General features: G+C 42.6%; 1 protein-coding gene across 1 annotated transcript; it reads left to right on the top strand.

The window, feature by feature from the left end:
- Positions 1-2,601: 2,601 nt before the first annotated feature.
- On the top strand, positions 2,602-16,337 carry LOC133003653 (uncharacterized). Its single transcript, XM_061073440.1, has 6 exons — positions 2,602-2,731; positions 3,475-3,671; positions 6,061-6,145; positions 11,101-11,325; positions 11,746-11,966; positions 12,888-16,337. Exons 1-6 carry the CDS (start codon positions 2,602-2,604, stop codon positions 16,335-16,337), a joined length of 4,308 nt encoding a protein of 1,435 aa, XP_060929423.1.
- The last annotated feature ends 1,272 nt before the right edge of the window (positions 16,338-17,609 follow it).

The following is a 17,609-nucleotide window of genomic DNA, read 5'->3' as shown; positions in this document are numbered from 1 at the left end:
ATAATCCTTATAATCTCAATAGGGCCTCACTGTAGGGTTACTATATTAATAATGTTAATATTTGTCAGTGTTTACACAGCAAACCACAAATAGCACTAGCCACTCCCGTGACTAGCGGCCAACAGCAGCCGCGGCTTTAAAAACTATAAAACTTCAATTAACACGAGGCTTAATGTATAAATACAAAAAGAAAATAGACATAGTTATACAAAGTGGCATCGATCAACTGACCCTTTGATCTGTTGTTATCATAAGACTCTGATTCTTAAGCTTCAGAGGTATGTCATTTAATTATACGATCAACTGATCGTATAATTCCAAATCGTGTTGGCAGGGATCATGGACTATGATGATGGATCCCAACATTATTAGTAGATCATGCCAATGGATCATGGATAACAGTGGCACCTGATCGCGGACTACAAACCTAAAAAACTGCCTGACAATATACCTATTACTCATGGTATCCATTGCACTTCTGTCCGTCCTGGAAGAGGGATCCCTTGCATGCAGCTCTTCCTGAGGTTTCCACGTTTTTCCCTGTCAAAATAAACATTGTTAAATTGTTTATCAAGTCTCTCCTGATTGAACTGTTGTGGTGCAACATGTGTCTACAGCAGGGGTTTTCAGGAGGTCCGCAAAATTTGCTTTGATATTTCCACACATTTCCAGATTACTCTTGAATATCGTGAAAAATATCTTAAATAAGAAAAATATGTCTAAAATAATATAAAGGTGATAAGGGGAAACTTGAAACCGGCTTTGGGCTAGAAACTGCCAGTTGTTTACCCCTGTGTATAAGTGTTAAAGGTAGATGTAGAAGAGCGGTTGAGCTTGGTAGAAAAACTCTCAGGAGGTCTTGCAGATGTAGTTTGTATGATGGGAATTTTTATTTTCCCAAAAAGAAGGCCCAAAAGGGCAGAATTAATAATGAAAATATTAAATAAAAAAAAAGAGCATAAAACAAATACTCTGGCCTCCAAAGATCTGTGTTGAGCTCAGTGATGTGTTTGGTGTTGTGGTCAAGACTGTTAACTTCATTAAATGTAATGCATTGAATACATGCCTGTTTTTATCCTTAAGACTTGGGAAGTGAACACAGCTCTCTCCTTTATCACTCAGAGGTGCGATGGCTGAGTCGTGGTGCGGTCCTCGCCCGTGTGTTTGAACCAGGTGGCGCTATCTATGATTTCTTGTGCCAGAAGAATTGTACTGATCTGGCCTCTAAGTTCAATGATAGCCACTGGTTAACTAAGCTGGCCTACCTCACAGATGTTTTTGCATGCCAGGGAGAGATGCAAACGTCATGCAGCTCTACGAAAAGCTTGACGCATTCGTCCAAAAAATGTCAAGGTAGATAGAACGAGTGGAAAGTGGTAACTTGGCGATGTTGTCTTCAGTTGAAGAATACTCTGACAGCACTGACATCAACGAACCTATATGTGAGCATTTGAGGAAACTTGTGCGTCAATTCCAAAAGTACTTCACTGATTCGGATGGGTGGCACCGTGACAGCAAGTAGATCCTGCTCCCATTGAGTGACGATGCAGCAGTAGGGTAAAGTCTGATAGCTGTGGAAGAGGATCAACTGATTGAGATGTCCACATACTCTGTCAGGAGGAATATGTATGACACATGTTTTTCTACACTGGCATACTTGAAGAATAAGTACAGGGCAAGGATTGAACCAGAGAATGACATGAGACTGTCGCTGTCTACCATTTCGCCATGAATAGACATGCTGTGTGGACTTCACCATGCCCAGATATCACACTGATAGGTCTCCCCCCTCTCCACACACACACACACACACACACACACACACACACACACAGAAGTACTACTCACCCACCACCCTCTACCCCAACACAAGCAGTAGGTGGGAATGCTGCTGGTGATTATGAGGTTAAACTTAAGTAGGCCTCAATTGTTTGTGTGATATTGTATGATTGTCATTTGTGACATATTCTTCATTACTTTGTCATCTTCCCTCTTCAGTTGTAGCCCCAATTTATGTTGATTGTTATTGATCACTATTACTTTAACGCTCTCTCTACATGTAAGCTACATGTCTGTACATTTATGTCATGAACGTTATATACTGATGTACATATGGTTCTGAGATGCAGTACAACTACAAACTGCATTTTAATTTTGTTTTTAATTCTTAAGCCCTGAAAATACCGTTTTGTTGTCTTTTACACAGATTTTTCTAGATTTGTTTGAGGTTTTAAAATAAAACCAACATGGAAAACCAAATGTTAAATCTTCTTTCTATCCACATGCACGCACGCACACACGTAGGCACGCACACGCGTATCAGTGGGCCGCGGATTACTTTCTAGTCAGAATGGTGGTCCCTGGGACAAAACCAGTTGAAAACCCCTGGTCTACAGGATTAGGTCTCTCTCTCTGTGTGTGCATGTTGGGAGTGAGTGTGGTGAGTGAGCTGGAAAGTTTGTTTCAAACTGTGATTTTTCTACCTTTTTTCTATGCTCTTTTTTCCCTCTTTATTTATAGTAGAGGTGTTTTTTGTTTCTGTGTGAGTGACAGTGTCAGGAGCAGCAGTTTAGTTGTTAGTTGCCGGTGTGTTGGTGCAGCATGGCTGCTGCAGGTGGAGGCTTCGGCCTCCACAAGCTAACACGCCGACACGGCATCAAACTGTGTCCAGCTGTGGACTGGTCGGTGGAGGAGGTCAGTCTGGCTGTAAGTGAAGTTGTTGGGTGTGAAAGTGTGAAGTCTGCCTCCAGAATGAACAGCGCTGTGGTGGTATTTGTAGATAGTATAGAAAAAGCTAACCAGCTACTGGAGAGGGGAGTGGTGATTCAGGGCTCCTTCACGCCTGTGTATTTCTTGGCAACCCCTGTAAAGAAGATCCTTATATCTAATGTGCCCCCGTTTCTAAAAAAATTAATGTCCCGTATAAAAATGATCCCCATTTTTTGTAAATCTCCACATCTCAAACATGTCATGTCACCTGATCCGCTTGCAGGGATTAAAGCGGATCAGGAGAGAGAGAGAGAGAGAGAGAGAGAGAGAGAGAGAGAGAGAGAGAGAGAGAGAGAGAGAGAGAGAGAGAGAGAGAGAGAGAGAGAGAGAGAGAGAGAGAGAGAGAGAGAGAGAGAGAGAGAGAGAGAGAGAGAGAGAGAGAGAGAGAGAGAGAGAGAGAGATTTCTTCGTGTGTGGCATACGTTTATATACATCGCCACGGCGGCTCCTCACAGACAAATCCGCCGGTCAGTGATGGGTTATACTAGTGTTCATAGTTTCGGATCTTTTCTGCCAAGTGCTCTTCTATTTTGGTCTATATTCGTTCTTCTAAATCTTCCGTGGTTTCCGCAGTTTCCGGGTATGAAACCGGAAATGCGACTCCGGAAGGCCGATTTATACTCGGCTTTTTACGCCTTATGCGAGCGGAGTTGACGGAAATCCGTCATAGTGACGGAAAACTTTAATCCATGCGCTTGTGCCCAGAAAAAGCCGGTGAGAGCCAGTCGGCTACCTCTGGAATGGGCCCCCCGCCTGCTGTGGCCGGTGGTGGTTCCGCTGCTCCTGCACCGGGGCCCCCTTTTGCCTTGGGGGATGCTGAGGCCTCTGTCCCGATGGAGCCACAGAGCGACGCACCAGGTTCACGGGGGGAGAACAGTGAGGACGTCCATCAGGAGAACGAGGTAGAAAAAACCCTGAAAACAAGACAAATAGTGACCAAGCTAAAAAAGTATCAAAGATAAACCCACCGTGTTCTTCCTCTCAGGCAGAGGACAGAGGATAGAAAGAGGAATGTTTACTCCTTCACCGGAATTTTTTACAAAATACTAAGGGCACAAGACTGGTTAGAGACTTTTCCTTGACACAGTGAGGTTTCAACCGACTTTCACGGATCAGGAAGTTTTCCGCCTGAAAAAACTAATGTCTAAAGTCCGAACCCAAATGGCCAGTTAATGTTTAAACCTTGTATTTTTTTTTCCTCTTTCTTTTTTGATCCTCTACGTTTTTTGTCTAAAGAAACTCTCATCCTCAACATGTGTGATAAAAAACTGGGCTCTTTAAATATAAATGGTGCCAGAGGAGATGAGAAGAGAGCTGCTCTGTTTCAACCTCTTCAACAACCTGGTGTCCTCCATGCTGTGGCATCGACTGGCATGTATGGATGTATGTTGGACAACCTTCCAGTTTTTGTTTTACAAAGGACAACTCAAAGTGTGGGGACTGTCCATGAGGACAGACTGAAGAACTGCCTCTCGTAACACACCGAGCACCATGACGGGGAAAATAACGTATTATTTATGAGTTCTGTAAGAAAAGATCACCTGGGTTCTTGGTCATATTTTGGATTGAATATTGTTTTATTATGATGTGTTGTTTTTCTTTTTGTTCAAATGTTTGATATGTTGTAGTAACTTGATTGTTGGAACTACACTGACAAAATAAAAGTGACTCAAAAAATCTCTCTATCTCTGTAAAAGAAGAATTTGATGGAATGCACACAGTGGGACAAAAGCATATCACAAATACTATAAAAAAGGAATGTTATTAATTACTGGGATGTTGCAAAGAATACCTGGAGTAATATCAATACCCACAAAATTAAGATGTTTTAAAGTCTGGGCCTTGTTTAATGTCAGGCGGTTTGGCCCTGCAATCTCCTTACATTGGCTCTTGCAAGAGCCTGTGGTTGGAGGTGCTCGTCTGGATGTCTCCTCGACCAACTTCCCGGCGCTACAGAAGATGCTGTGTGGCGCCAAGATCGTCACTTTGAAAGATGTAGTGGATCTGACGGGGCCATACTTTGGGAATAGGAGGGGGTTTGCTGATTCCTTGGGGCTGAGGTCGCTTCGGGTGGTATCGCAGCTCCTGGAAAAATGGCGTGCTGCCTGTACCACAGATGAGACTGAACTGCTTTTGGACTATTCTGCAGGGGTGTGTCGTCTGGACAAGCAGGACTTTTTCCCTGGGCTGGTAGTCTGGCCCAATCTGGACGGGTGTACAGGTCCACTTCTATCTAGCAACCCAAACACTATGCTGCCAAATATGGTTACAGGGAAACAGTTGTATCATGCATGTGTCAAAGCTTTTAATAAGAAAAGTTTGGAGAGCATGGTTGACACACCGTGGAGCGCTGCTCTCAAACTGAATAGTGGGGTGAGGCCGGAATGGAGATCACTTTATGAACCACCATTGGCTAAGAGAGTGTATGATTTACAGTGGAGAATTCTTCATGGAGCAGTTGCTGTCAATGCTTTTGTTTCAGTGATAAACAGAAATGTAAGTCAGGAATGTCCTTTCTGTTACCAAAGGGAAACCGTTTTTCATGCTTTTACACTTTGTTTAAGGTAAGAACCTTTGTTTTGCATGCTGAAAGATGTGTTTGGTGCATTTAGTGAAGATTTATCCGCTGAGATGTTTGTCCTTGGTTTTAAGTATGTTAAGAAAAGACAAAATGTATGTAAAATTTTGAACTTCATCCTAGGTCAAGCCAAGATGGCTATTTCCATTACTAGGAGAAATAAGGCTAGCAACAACCAGGGACTAATGTCATTGCTCTGTTTCCTGCCCTGGTAAAAGCCAGAGTTGTGGTTGAGTTCAGGTTTTATGAGCTAATGCAAAATCTCGAAACATTTAAGGATGTATGGTGTGTCAAGGAAGCAATCTGCACTGTAAAAGAAAAGGAATTGCATTTTAGCCATATTTTATCATTTATTTTAATATTGTTTGTTTATCATTTTTAATCTCTATTTTCTCTGATGGAAAGGAATAATTGATTGTCCTACTCTTGTTCTGTCAAACTGAATAAAGTAGGTATTTAAAAAAAAAAAAAAAACTCTTTGCGTGTGTGGAAACTAATTGCAGATGAGGACCTGGTGTGCTGGAGTTGGGGCCTTGGCTACACAGCTGCTATTGATCAACTAGCTGCCTTTATAAGCTCCAGCCCTGCTCTCAGTCTTCGCCGGACTATAGACTAAGTACTAGTACTGCCAGCCACAAACGTTAGTAAAGATATTAGAAGATTCTGAACTTTCTGTTTTGCTGTGTCCTGACTTTCCCTGTCTCCCTGTCCAGGATCAACAGCTGGACATTTGCCCCGACTCCAGCCTCGGACTCCTACCTGCCTACCTGCTCCACACGGACATACAAATAAACCCCAGTTTGACTTGCCTTTTGCCTCAGCCTCTCTCTGCCTCTGTGTCCAAAGCCTGGTCTTAACACCCAGGTTCCTTGCGGTCAGTTGTCAATGGTGATGGTAAAGTCATCGGTGGGAGAGCCCTTCCCTGGAAGAAAATGTAGCTTGGTCTTGACAAGGTTGATTTTCAGGTGGTGTGCTGTCATCCACTGAGAGATGTCAGTCATATAGGCCAAAATTTGTGCCGTTACCTATGTTTCAGATTGGAGGAGAGGCTGCTCTAGCAGTGTGAAGTTGCTCAGTGCCAGCAAGGGGGGCTGTCTCTTTTGAGTGGCCTGCATTAAAACCAAACTGGTGAGGATCAATAAGGCTGTTCTACTTAAGAAGGAAGAGAGCATTCAATAGCTTTGGAAAGAAAGGGAAGAAGACAGTCAGGTCTTTAGTTGTCTTCTTCAGACGGGTTGAGGGTGTGTTTTTTGACGAGAGCGTTCACTCTTGCTTCCTTAAGAGAGTTAGGGAAACAGCCAGTTGACGGAAGTGTTAATGAGATGGGTGAGAAGAGGAAGAATGTTATGATCTGCAGTGGTGGAATGTAACAAAGTATTTTTACTTCGTTACTGTACTTAAAGGTGACATTATGCCCCTTTTACCGCAGTTGATATGGTTCATTGGGGTCTTAATGAAATGTCTGAAACATATTTTGGTAAAAATACCACAAGGATCATTTTAAACGGCACCCTTTCTACCCTGTCTAAAGCAGCCCTCCTCAGCAAAGTAACATGATTGTACCTTTATTATTTATTTAACGTAGTGGTAAGATAAAGCTGGTAGCCGGTTAGCTATGTCAAGCTAGTGTGCTAGCTCAACATCATGGTCTGCTTGGTACAGTGGTGCTTACCGCCTGTCTCGTGGTCAGTGGCTCGTCTTTCACAAGAGATGGTGATCACAAGACACCACTTAACATAGAAGTACAGGCCCTTGTCTTTCTAGGTTGTTAGATTAGTGTTAATGGGTTTAAATGACCTATTAATGCCCTATGGTTTTTAAGACATATTTTGAAATGGTTTAGACCGAAGGAGAAATGTTAAACTTTCATTTTGAAAAGAAGTTCCTGAAAAACAAAAAAGTTCGCTAAATGGCAGGTGTGCCTTGTTGTTGCATGAAAAAGCATTACTTTTAGTTGTTTCGCACCTGCCTGATAAAAGCACAAGGTTTGTGGTTATTTCGTAACTTGTTGTCATTATTATAAACATAATTCTAAACTTCTTTTTGCAGTGTAAGGACACGTGTGTGTGTGTGCGTGTGTTAAATTTACAATGTGGGGCAAGGTATGCTCATAAGGAAATTGTATTATTTACCCTTATAATTTGTCATTATCTTTACAATAATATGATATGGGTTATGTTATGAGGTGACAAATAATTTCATTCAAGTGAAATATGTTTATATGCAGCCCTCTATAAAGAGTTCATTTTGTTAACCCTTGTGTTGTCCCAGGGTCTGGTTGACCCAGCATGTGTTTGTATGCGTGTGACAGTGTCCCGACTTGGCGCTTGGTCATGTGGAGCAATACAAATTATTTTTAAAAAAAAGAGTAAACCGTGTGCCATCCATTTTCTTCTTCTTCCTCTTCTTCCTATTATTGTTATAATTTTTATCATCACCAAGCAAGAACAGGCTCCAGTACACAACACTGGCAGCCAGAGAGATGCTCGCGTGCCCTCGGGTCACGGGGACCCCAACCGACAAGCGACGGGCCCTACATCTTTGCCGTGAGTCGCGTGGCCATGTGGAGCAATACAAATTATTTTTAAAAAACAGAATAAACCGTGTGCCACAGCATTTTCTTCTTCTTCTTGTTATAATTTGTATCATCACCGAGCAAGAACAGGCTCCAGTACACAACACTGGCAGCCAGAGAGATGCTCGCGTAGCTTCGGGTCACGGGGACCACAAGCGACGGGCCCTACGTCTTCGCCATGCGTCGCGTGGCCATGTGGAGCAATACAAATTATTTTTAAAAAACAGAGTAAACCGTGTGCCACCGCATTTTCTTCTTCTTCCTCTTCTTGTTATAATTTTTATCAACCCCCCTCCCACACACCCACCCACAAATCCTTCCCCAGTAGAGGTCCCACCCCAACCTGTCTCTAGGTGAAGGGAAAAGAGAAGAGAAGAAGAAAAAAAAAAGAAAAGAGAAAAAGAAACAGAGTTGAAGGAAACAAAAAAAAAAAATTAGAAACAAAACAAAGCAAAAACAAGGAAAAAAACAAAACAAAAAAAAAACAAAAACAATTATTTGAGAATGTAAGATTTAGTGGTACGTCCGCAGAACTCAGATATCTGACTCCTCAGGTGTAATATCTAAAGAGTCTATAATGGACAACAAGGGGTTCCAGATTTTGTCAAATTTCCTCAGAGAGCCCTTGAGGGAAAACCTCAATCTTTCCAACCTTAAGTTGTGAAGAACTTCCTTAACCCATCGAGTGTAGGATGGGGGCAATTTGTGCTTCCAGTTCAGCAAAATTAAGCGCCTAGCCAACAGAGTGCAAAAGGCCATGGAATGTCGTGCCTCAGCTGTTAAGATTTTGTTGTGTGGGATACCAAAGAGGGCAGAGAGGGGTTGGGGGTCGGCCACAAAATGGTAAGCAATTTGAAGGGTGTCAAATATTTTGGACCAGAAGTCAGTAAGTTTTGGACATGACCAAAACATGTGTATGAGGTCGGCAGGGGACTGGTTGCATCTATTGCAGGTGTCAGCTACATTGGGATAGAATTTAGACAGTCTATGATTGGTGTAGTAAGTCCTGTGTAAGAGTTTACATTGAATCAGCCCGTGTTGGGCACAGACGGAAGAGCTGTGGACCAACTCAAGGATCCTGCCCCATTGATCTTGTGTAAAATTGAGTCCCAGATCCTGCTCCCACAGATGTTTTGTGTGCTGTGGGAAAACTGAAGCGATGGCGTCCATTGCATTAAAAATACGGGAGATATTCCTTTTCTGATTGGGGTTTATCATGAGAAGGGTGTCTAACAGAGTCTGAGGGGGGGTGTTCGGGAAATCAGTGTAGTTTTTCTGGGCAAAGTGTCTAATTTGAAAAAACGAAACAGGTGAGATGAGGGGAGATTAAATTTAGACGATAGGTCTGTGGTGGGAATTTTAACATTTGGGCATTGATTGATGGAAGGAACTACTTTGATGTATAGAAATATGAGCAAATGGATTCTCTTAGTTATCAGGGTGTTTCTCAAAGTAACTGATGTTATATGACTTCCTCACTTACAGGGTCACCTAACAAAGAGGTCACAGGAAAGGGGATGTGAATGGGTTGTAAAATGTTGATAAGAGATGCTTGTAAACAGATGTTCACTCAAGGAGCCTGAGACCGAGGAGAAGACAGGATACTGATCACCTATTTCTAAAGATCAAAGAGGTTAATTGATAAACATGTGTTCCTCTCACAGGAGGAGCTTGTGAAGGTTTAAAACTGCTGTGTCTTCTGTAGGTCATTGCTCATTGTATGAAATCTTTGCCGTGATTTGTACTGTGATGCCCATCTGCAGATGTAGAATTAAAACTCCAGAAAGAACACTTGCTGACTTGTGCTTGATTATTGGTAAAATTCCACGACAATCTGGCGTTGTCGGCAGGATAACTTGTGTGAGAGGACGTTCTGGATCTCAAAGCTGAAGGTAAATAGTGCACAAAAGAGTCTAGAAGACTCTTACCTCAACCTCCCTAAACAGTTTGGAGACGTGAGGACTGGAAGCTGAAGAGAAGGGGTGCCCTCTCACTGAAGTGATCTATGCGGACCGAGCACGACAAGCAAACAGTTTCTTTCTGGTGAGTAAAATTCTAATTTCGAAAAATAAACTGGGTTTATTAAGGTTAAGGGATTCACTCATTTTGTAAAAAGTGAGGAGCAGACGTGCTTGCATAGCAAGGTTTTGGAAACCGGTGTTGAATTCAGAGAAGCTTCAGGGTTTGGAACCAATAAAAAAAAAAGTTAACTGGGTTTAACAGTTTTTTAGTTAACTGGGTTTAACAGTTTTTTAGTTAACTGGGTTTAACAAAGTCAGGGTTTAGAACCACTGCAAAAAAAAAGAAAAGAAGTTGAATTGGGATAAACAAAGTATATATAAGATATATGGAGTGTTTATTAATTTAAACACACCTTTAAGATTGAGCTCTGACGTCGAGTTTCATGATAATTATAACTATTTTCATAAAAAAGTAATAGCATTCTCAAGTATTTAATACCTGGAGGGGTATAACTAGAGAGAAGTGTGTGTCTAGAGATTTGAATGATATTTCTCTAAAGGTATTAGGATGCACTAAGTGTATTTAGAAATGTTTTAACCAAAATATAAAAAAAACATTTATAAAAAAAAAAAGGGGAAAAGAGGTATTCTAAAACCTCCTATTAGGAGAAGTAACTACGTTAGATAGAATTGGGTTTATTAAAACTAAATATAAAAGAAAATAATCTCAAATCAAAACTCAAATTTAAAAAATATAGATAAATAAAAAAGATATAGATCAAATAAATTAAATAGGAGTTAGGAACATTTTTATTTTTTCTCCCGTACCAGTAGAACTTTTGGTCTGCAAAGAAAAATGGGTAAAGAAGGGAAGAGGAAAGATTCTGTAAATTCACCACAGCCTACCTCTCCTAATGTGCAGTACATGATAAAGAATTACGGCAAATGTTGTACTGAACAATTCAGCGAATGGGTTGAGAATTGTGGCTTTCCAAGCACGGGAAGTTTGAGTTTGAATCAGTTACAGCAACTCAAAGTTAAACTACTTGTGAAAGAAGAGCGGAGTAAAGATGATAAGCAAAAAAGAAAAAAGAATAAAAAAGTATTTGTACCAAATTGGGCAGCGTATGACTGTTGGGTCACAGAAGCAAATATCAGAGATAGAAAGCAGAAGGCAGGGACTGATGTTGTCTCCAAGTGTCAGTTTCTCCACTTAGATCCTGATCTCGACTCAGCTCCGCCAAAGGGGAGACCACAGCCGGCAGCGGTGCTGGACCAGCCGAGCGCTCAGCCGCCACCGCTGCAGACGGCGCAAGCGGCAGTTCCAGCCGTCTCTCAACTCTACCCAGACCTCGACCTCCCCGCTGCGGAGGGACAAGACAGCCCTCCAGCCTACAGCACTCCGTGGTCAGCAGCTCACACTCCGAATCGCACCCGAAGAGGTAAAGATTATGGTTTAAAAACATCCGTGCAAGCACCGATGGTGGAGGTGGCCGCAGGAGATGGAAACACTCAGCTGATCTATAGACCATGGACATTCACGGAAATGAAAGAATCCACCGTTTCATTCCTCCCACAAGTCCTAAGTGGGGGAACACAGTATGCAGTGCAATTGGAGGCTTTTTGCAAACAGTTTAAACCAACGAGTACTGAACTGCAGAGACTGTTGATGACGCAGATGGGGATTCATTTTTCCAAAGTGACGAGAGTTTTCCCCGCACGGGAGCGGCGATTGGTGGATCCAGACTGGGCCCATGCTAGTAACCATGAATATGGACAATTCATAACTAATCTGTGTGAGGAAATAACAGAAAAGTTTCCCGCAAGAATGGACATGAGTAAAATTTCCATGTGTAAACAAGGTGAAGATGAGACTGTGACCGATTATCTCCACAGGCTCTCGGAGGTCCACACTACAAATAGTGGCCTCGAGAGGCCGGATGCCATGGGGGGGCAGAATCGTATCACCCCGTGGGAAGCTCACTTGAGGGATCGCTTCATCCACGGCATCAGACCGGAGATCAGTGAGATGGTGAAAACAAACTGCATCGCCTGGGAGTCTGCAAATCTCGGGAAAGTCGAAGTACATGCCACCCATGCTGAAAAACTCTTGAACAGTAAGAAAAAGAAAGAGAAGTCTGAGTTTACAGAGCAGCTACAGATGGCTCAGCTGGCGGCATATCAGACACAAGGCCGCGGAAGAGGGAGAGGTCGATGGAGGGGAAGAGGACGGGGACGTGGAAGATCTGACGCTTGTTTCATTTGTGGCAAAGTTGGACACTGGGCAAGGGACTGTCCTGATAACCCGCACACAAAGTGCGATTGACTGGCGGGGGAGCTGAGGACAGATACGGATCCAGGTGGTGAAAACGTTGAGACGGAGAGGGAGTTTGAACCCTCACATCAATATCGTAAGAACACTGACACACACACACCATGTAAATTAATGTTGGACACAGAGCAGATGATTACGAAGGCTATTAATCATTGTGAGTTTAAGCAGGAGATTAATAAAGAGAGGCTCATTGAGCTTTATGCTAAATATTCACATGATGCATATAAACAGATGCCGGAACACACGATTGTAGTGAGTGGTAAAGACATCACATTTTTGGTAGATTCAGGGGCCACAGAATCAGTCATTAAATGTGGAGAGTTTGATATTACTCCTAAAATGAGTGCCAGATATCTCAGAACGATTGGAGCAACTGGTACTACAGTGACAGAGAAATATACTGTACCATTGTCTTGTCATGATGAGGTTGAAGGGAGCTTTAAACATTCATTCTTGTTGTCACCACGGTGTCCAGTAAATCTTATGGGTAGAGATTTGATGTGTTTGATGGGCATTATGTTAATCTCAACATCACAAGGTATAGTCGTAAGTAGAGTTCCACAAACATCAGTGTTTGTGAAACATGGTAAAGAGGATTTGAGATATTCATATCAATGGAATATTCCAGACTCTGATCTCACTGCTGTAAACAGCACTCTTCTGCAACAGGCAAAATCACTTAGTACAGATGTATTAACAGATGTTATGACAACACAAAGCTTACATTGTACAGCACACATCTCCGTTGGATCAGATCATTTGTTTGAGCAAAACTGGTTTAAAGAAGGCCAGGTTGAAGACAAACTTAGGCTGAATTGGCTATACTGGAACAATAACCACTGTGTTGTATCAGTAGCTCTAACTGACTCACTTAAACAAGATTTGCTTGAAGTGTCACATTCTGATCCTTATGTTCCACTAATCAAACCCAGACAGGAAGAATGGAAGGACTTGGAAACTTGGACCAAAAGGTGTAATGCAGCTACTGGATGGGAGAAAACATCTGATCCTAATATTGATTTTCACAGAGGTTTGAAGGTTAATCGTAGGAGATTTTCTGCAGTGATAAATGCAATCAGGAGTGTTGAACTCATTCCTGATATAGATTTTGTCAATGTTAAACATACACCGCAAATAGGAAAACCTCTTGATATGAGTGATGAAGGATTCAGTTTTGTGTTAAACATAAGTGACATTCCTGAATTGAATCAGGTACCGTCATGTGTGTGGGCTGAGCACAAATATGATGTGGGTCTAATCAAAGGAGCAGACCCAATAGTGATAATCCCTAAATCATCATATAGACCATGTCAAAATCAATATCCATTGAAAAAGGAAGCAGTGGAAGGTATTAAACCAGTCTTTGAATCTCTTTTAAGGGCTGGGGTGATAGTTCCATGTGAAAAATCTCCTGTTCGAACACCTATTTTTCCTGTTAGGAAAATGAAGGAATCTGGACAACCACAAGGATGGAGATTTGTGCAGGACTTGCAAGCAGTTAATGCTGCAGTACAGGCTCGTGCACCAAATGTTCCGAATCCTCATACTATTCTTTCACAGGTTCCATCTGAGAGTAAATGGTTTTCTGTGGTTGATTTGTCAAACGCATTTTTCAGTATTCCCATTCACCCCGACAGTCAGTTCTGGTTTGCATTTTCTTTTGAAGGAAAAATGTACACATTTACACGCCTTTGTCAGGGGTATTGTGAGTCACCCACAATCTTTAATGCAGCCTTAAGGGACAATCTGGAATCACTGGATCTACCAGCAGGTAGTGCCCTTTTGCAGTATGTGGATGATTTAATGATCTGTTCCCCCACAAAGGAGACATGTGTACAGGACACAGTGGCGTTACTCAAACATTTAGCTACAAATGGTCATAAAGTTAGTTTGTCTAAAATGCAATTTGTTTCGGAAAAAGTTACCTTTCTGGGTCATATAATCACATCAGAGGGTAAAACCCTCTCATCCAAACGAATTGAAGCTATTCAAACTATCCCAAAGCCAGAAACAAAGAAACAAGTCATGAGTTTTTTAGGGATGACTTCGTATTGTCGGCAATGGATTCCACATTATGCTGAAATAGAGGCACCACTATCAGCAATTGTGTATGGAAAAGGCCTCACTGCAAATAACAGAGTCACCTGGACAACTGAAGCTGAGAAAGCTTTTGTTGATTTGAAGTTAGCTATGCAATCTCCTCCGACATTAGGACTACCAGACTGTACCAGGCGCTTTACACAGACTGTGGATGAAAGAGGCGGGTATATGACATCTGTGCTGCTGCAGGACCATGGGGGACGACTGAGACCGGTAGCTTATTTTTCCTCACGACTTGACTCTGTGGCAGCAGGACTCCCAACTTGTCTTAGGGCTGTAGCAGCTGCTGAGAAAGCTGTGATTGCATCACGTGATGTTGTGGGTTATGCTGATTTGACGTTACTGGTGCCACATGCTGTTTCAATGATTTTGCTTGAACAAAAAACTTCTCACCTTTCAACAGCTAGATGGCTCAGATATAATACAGTGTTACTTGAAATGCCAAACATCACTATTAAGAGGTGCACTGTTCTTAACCCCGCTACTCTCCTCCCTACACCAGGTGATGGAGAGCCACATGATTGTGTTGCAGTAATAACTGAAATTTGTTCTCCCAGACCAGATTTACAGGATGTACCACTGGTGAATGCAGACATGGAGCTGTTTGTGGACGGCTCAGCATCAAGGGATCCAGCAACTAGTAGAAACCAAGTGGGTTTTGCAGTAACAACTTTGTATGATACAATCATAGCTGAACCACTCCCATCACAGTATTCTGCACAAGCTGCAGAATTAGTTGCATTGACTGAAGCATGCAAATATGCAAGAGACAAGAGTGTCAACATCTTCACTGATAGTAGATACGCATGGGGTGTGGCACATGATTTTGGCAGACTTTGGGCTAATAGAAAGTTTTTAACCTCTACAGGTAAACCCATTACACACCATACCCTGGTTGCTGCTCTTCTTGATGCTGTGTTGCTACCTAAACTGATTGCAATCTGTAAATGTGAAGCGCATACTAGGGAACTTGACTCAGTTTCACGGGGAAATGCAAGAGCAGATATTGCTGCAAAGGCTGCAGCGAAACGTAGCCTGCCAGTTAATGATGCTTTTGTTTTGGATGTGCCCGTGACACCTAATGCTGATTTACAGGAGCTGCAAGCGAGGGCAACACCAGAGGAGAAGGTTGTTTGGAAGAAAGCAGGCTGTTCTGTTACTGACGGAATTTGGTGTGGGCCAGATGGAAAGCCTTGTTTACCTAAATATCTGTTTCCTTATTATGCTAAGTTGATACACGGTAAAGACCATGTGTCAAAGGGGGGAATGCAAGCAGATATACAGAAGTATTGGTTTACAAAAGGATTTTCAAACTACTCAAAAAAATTCTGTCAGAAATGTGTAATTTGTGCTACGAATAATATTGGTAGAGGAATCCATACTGCACAAAGTGCACATCCAGCACCAAACGAACCATTTGATCATTTACAGATGGATTTTATTGAACTAACACCAAGCGAGGGAAAGAAGTACTGTCTTGTTGTGGTTGACATGTTTTCCAAATGGGTAGAGGCTTTTCCCTCATCGAAACAGGATTCTTCAGCAGTGGCAAAGGCACTTCTGGGGGAATTCATTCCTCGGTGGGGAATCCCAAGAAAGATATCCAGTGATAATGGTACTCCATTTGTAAGCGCAGCTTTAAAGAGTGTTGGTGAGTATTTGGGTATCGATATGCGACAACATTGTGCTTACCATCCTGCTAGTGGAGGAGCAGTGGAAAGAGAAAACGGCACATTGAAAAACAAACTGGTCAAATGCTGTGAGGAAACAGGGCTGACATGGACAAAGGCATTACCTATTGTTTTAATGTACATGAGATCTAGAGTGAGAAGTAAGAATGGTTTGAGTCCTTATGAGATTCTCTTTTCACGTCCAATGGAGACAGGAATTGGTCCTGTTAAAAGGCAGCTTCCTCAGACCAGTCAATGTGAAGATGAAATGTTGCGATATTGTGTAAATCTTTCCTCTGTTCTCCTTGATATCCACAGGCAGGTGAGGACGCCCTACCAAAATCCATAGACGGTGAACTGCATGATTTGAAACCAGGAGACTGGATTGTGGTGAAGGACCTGAGGAGGAAAAGCTGGAGAGCACGCCGGTGGAACGGGCCCTATCAAGTTCTTCTCACCACGCAGACGGCAGTGAAGGTCGCAGAGAGGGCAACCTGGGTACATGCAAGCCATTGCAAGAGGGTACCTGAGCCAGGAGAGGATTCTTCAGGACAGAACGTGCGTTGATGTCAGCAGGTGGTGTTTCCAGCCTTCGATTGTTTCATGCCCGCAAGGAAAGGGGTGTGGAAACCATTAGAGTTACAAGTCTCTAAAATTCAGTGACACACTGATTAAGAGGGTTGCAAGAGGAACACTGCTGATACTCAATGGCGCCGACGGACAAACAGTGGCATCTGATGGGGCGGGCGGTGCGCAGTTGGAAGGAAGGGAAGTGCTCCCTGTTCTTGCTGACTGTCATCTTCGTCCTACCACTGCTGCTGTGGAAAACAAGCCAAAACAACTCGAGCATAAAAGAAATAACCAAAAGAGAACTTTCGTTTGACCCCTATGATGAACAGATAAAACCTGAAAATAATGCATGGTATGAGACCATGAAGGTAATCGCTAGAAAAATCACTAATGAGAGCTGTTATGTCTGTGCACAACTTCCTCATGGTGTGGGTACTACTCTCCCACTTAAGACCATCCCACTAAACACCTCAGAGACATTAGGAGTACTGATAGCTTTCACTCAGGGGCTTTCACTAAAGAACAGGACTGTGCGAGACATGAATAGTAAACTTAAACTACTGAATATCAGTGTAGTTAATTATGGGGGTTCCACAGCTCGATTCTGGGACATGTCTTTGGTGGCAGATCAGGAAATTCACCAACCTGTGATGACAATAAACCCCACCGGACAGTTAGGCACTGTTTGTTTTACTAGACAATGTTTTATGGCTGAGGATCACTATCTGGGAACTTCACCATGTAAGCAAAAAGTTATAGCTACTTGTGGTTTGAGATGGGATCGGGAACCATCAGAAACATGTAGAGGTAACGTGCCATTTGTTGCTCAGTTAAATTTAACTAATACCATCAGTTTAAACAGACCAGGTCATGACAACCCGGTTGTTAGTATGCCTTCTAGTGATGGGTATGGGTCTCTGAGGGAACATGTGTGGGTGTGTGGGAAATATGTTTACCAGTCACTCCGACCGGGGTGGTGTGGGACTTGTTATATTGCCAGACTAGTACCTTCTGTTACCTTGTCACCTAACCTCACCCACTTCCATACAGA

The sequence above is a fragment of the Limanda limanda genome, chromosome 6 (assembly GCF_963576545.1).
Source record: "Limanda limanda chromosome 6, fLimLim1.1, whole genome shotgun sequence".
NCBI lineage: Eukaryota > Metazoa > Chordata > Actinopteri > Pleuronectiformes > Pleuronectidae > Limanda > Limanda limanda.
This window is presented reverse-complemented; position numbering and strand designations above follow the sequence as displayed.

Excerpts from the sequence above, each read along its gene's own strand:
- LOC133003653 (XM_061073440.1), top strand. The coding sequence starts at position 2,602 with ATGGCTGCTGCAGGTGGAGGCTTCGGCCTCCACAAGCTAACACGCCGA. Across the intron at positions 2,732-3,474 it reads TGAAGTTGTTGGGTGTGAAA|AAAAAGCCGGTGAGAGCCAG; the intron begins GTGTGAAGTCTG and ends GCTTGTGCCCAG. Across the intron at positions 11,967-12,887 it reads CAAATCTCGGGAAAGTCGAA|GCAAAATCACTTAGTACAGA; the intron begins GTACATGCCACC and ends CTTCTGCAACAG.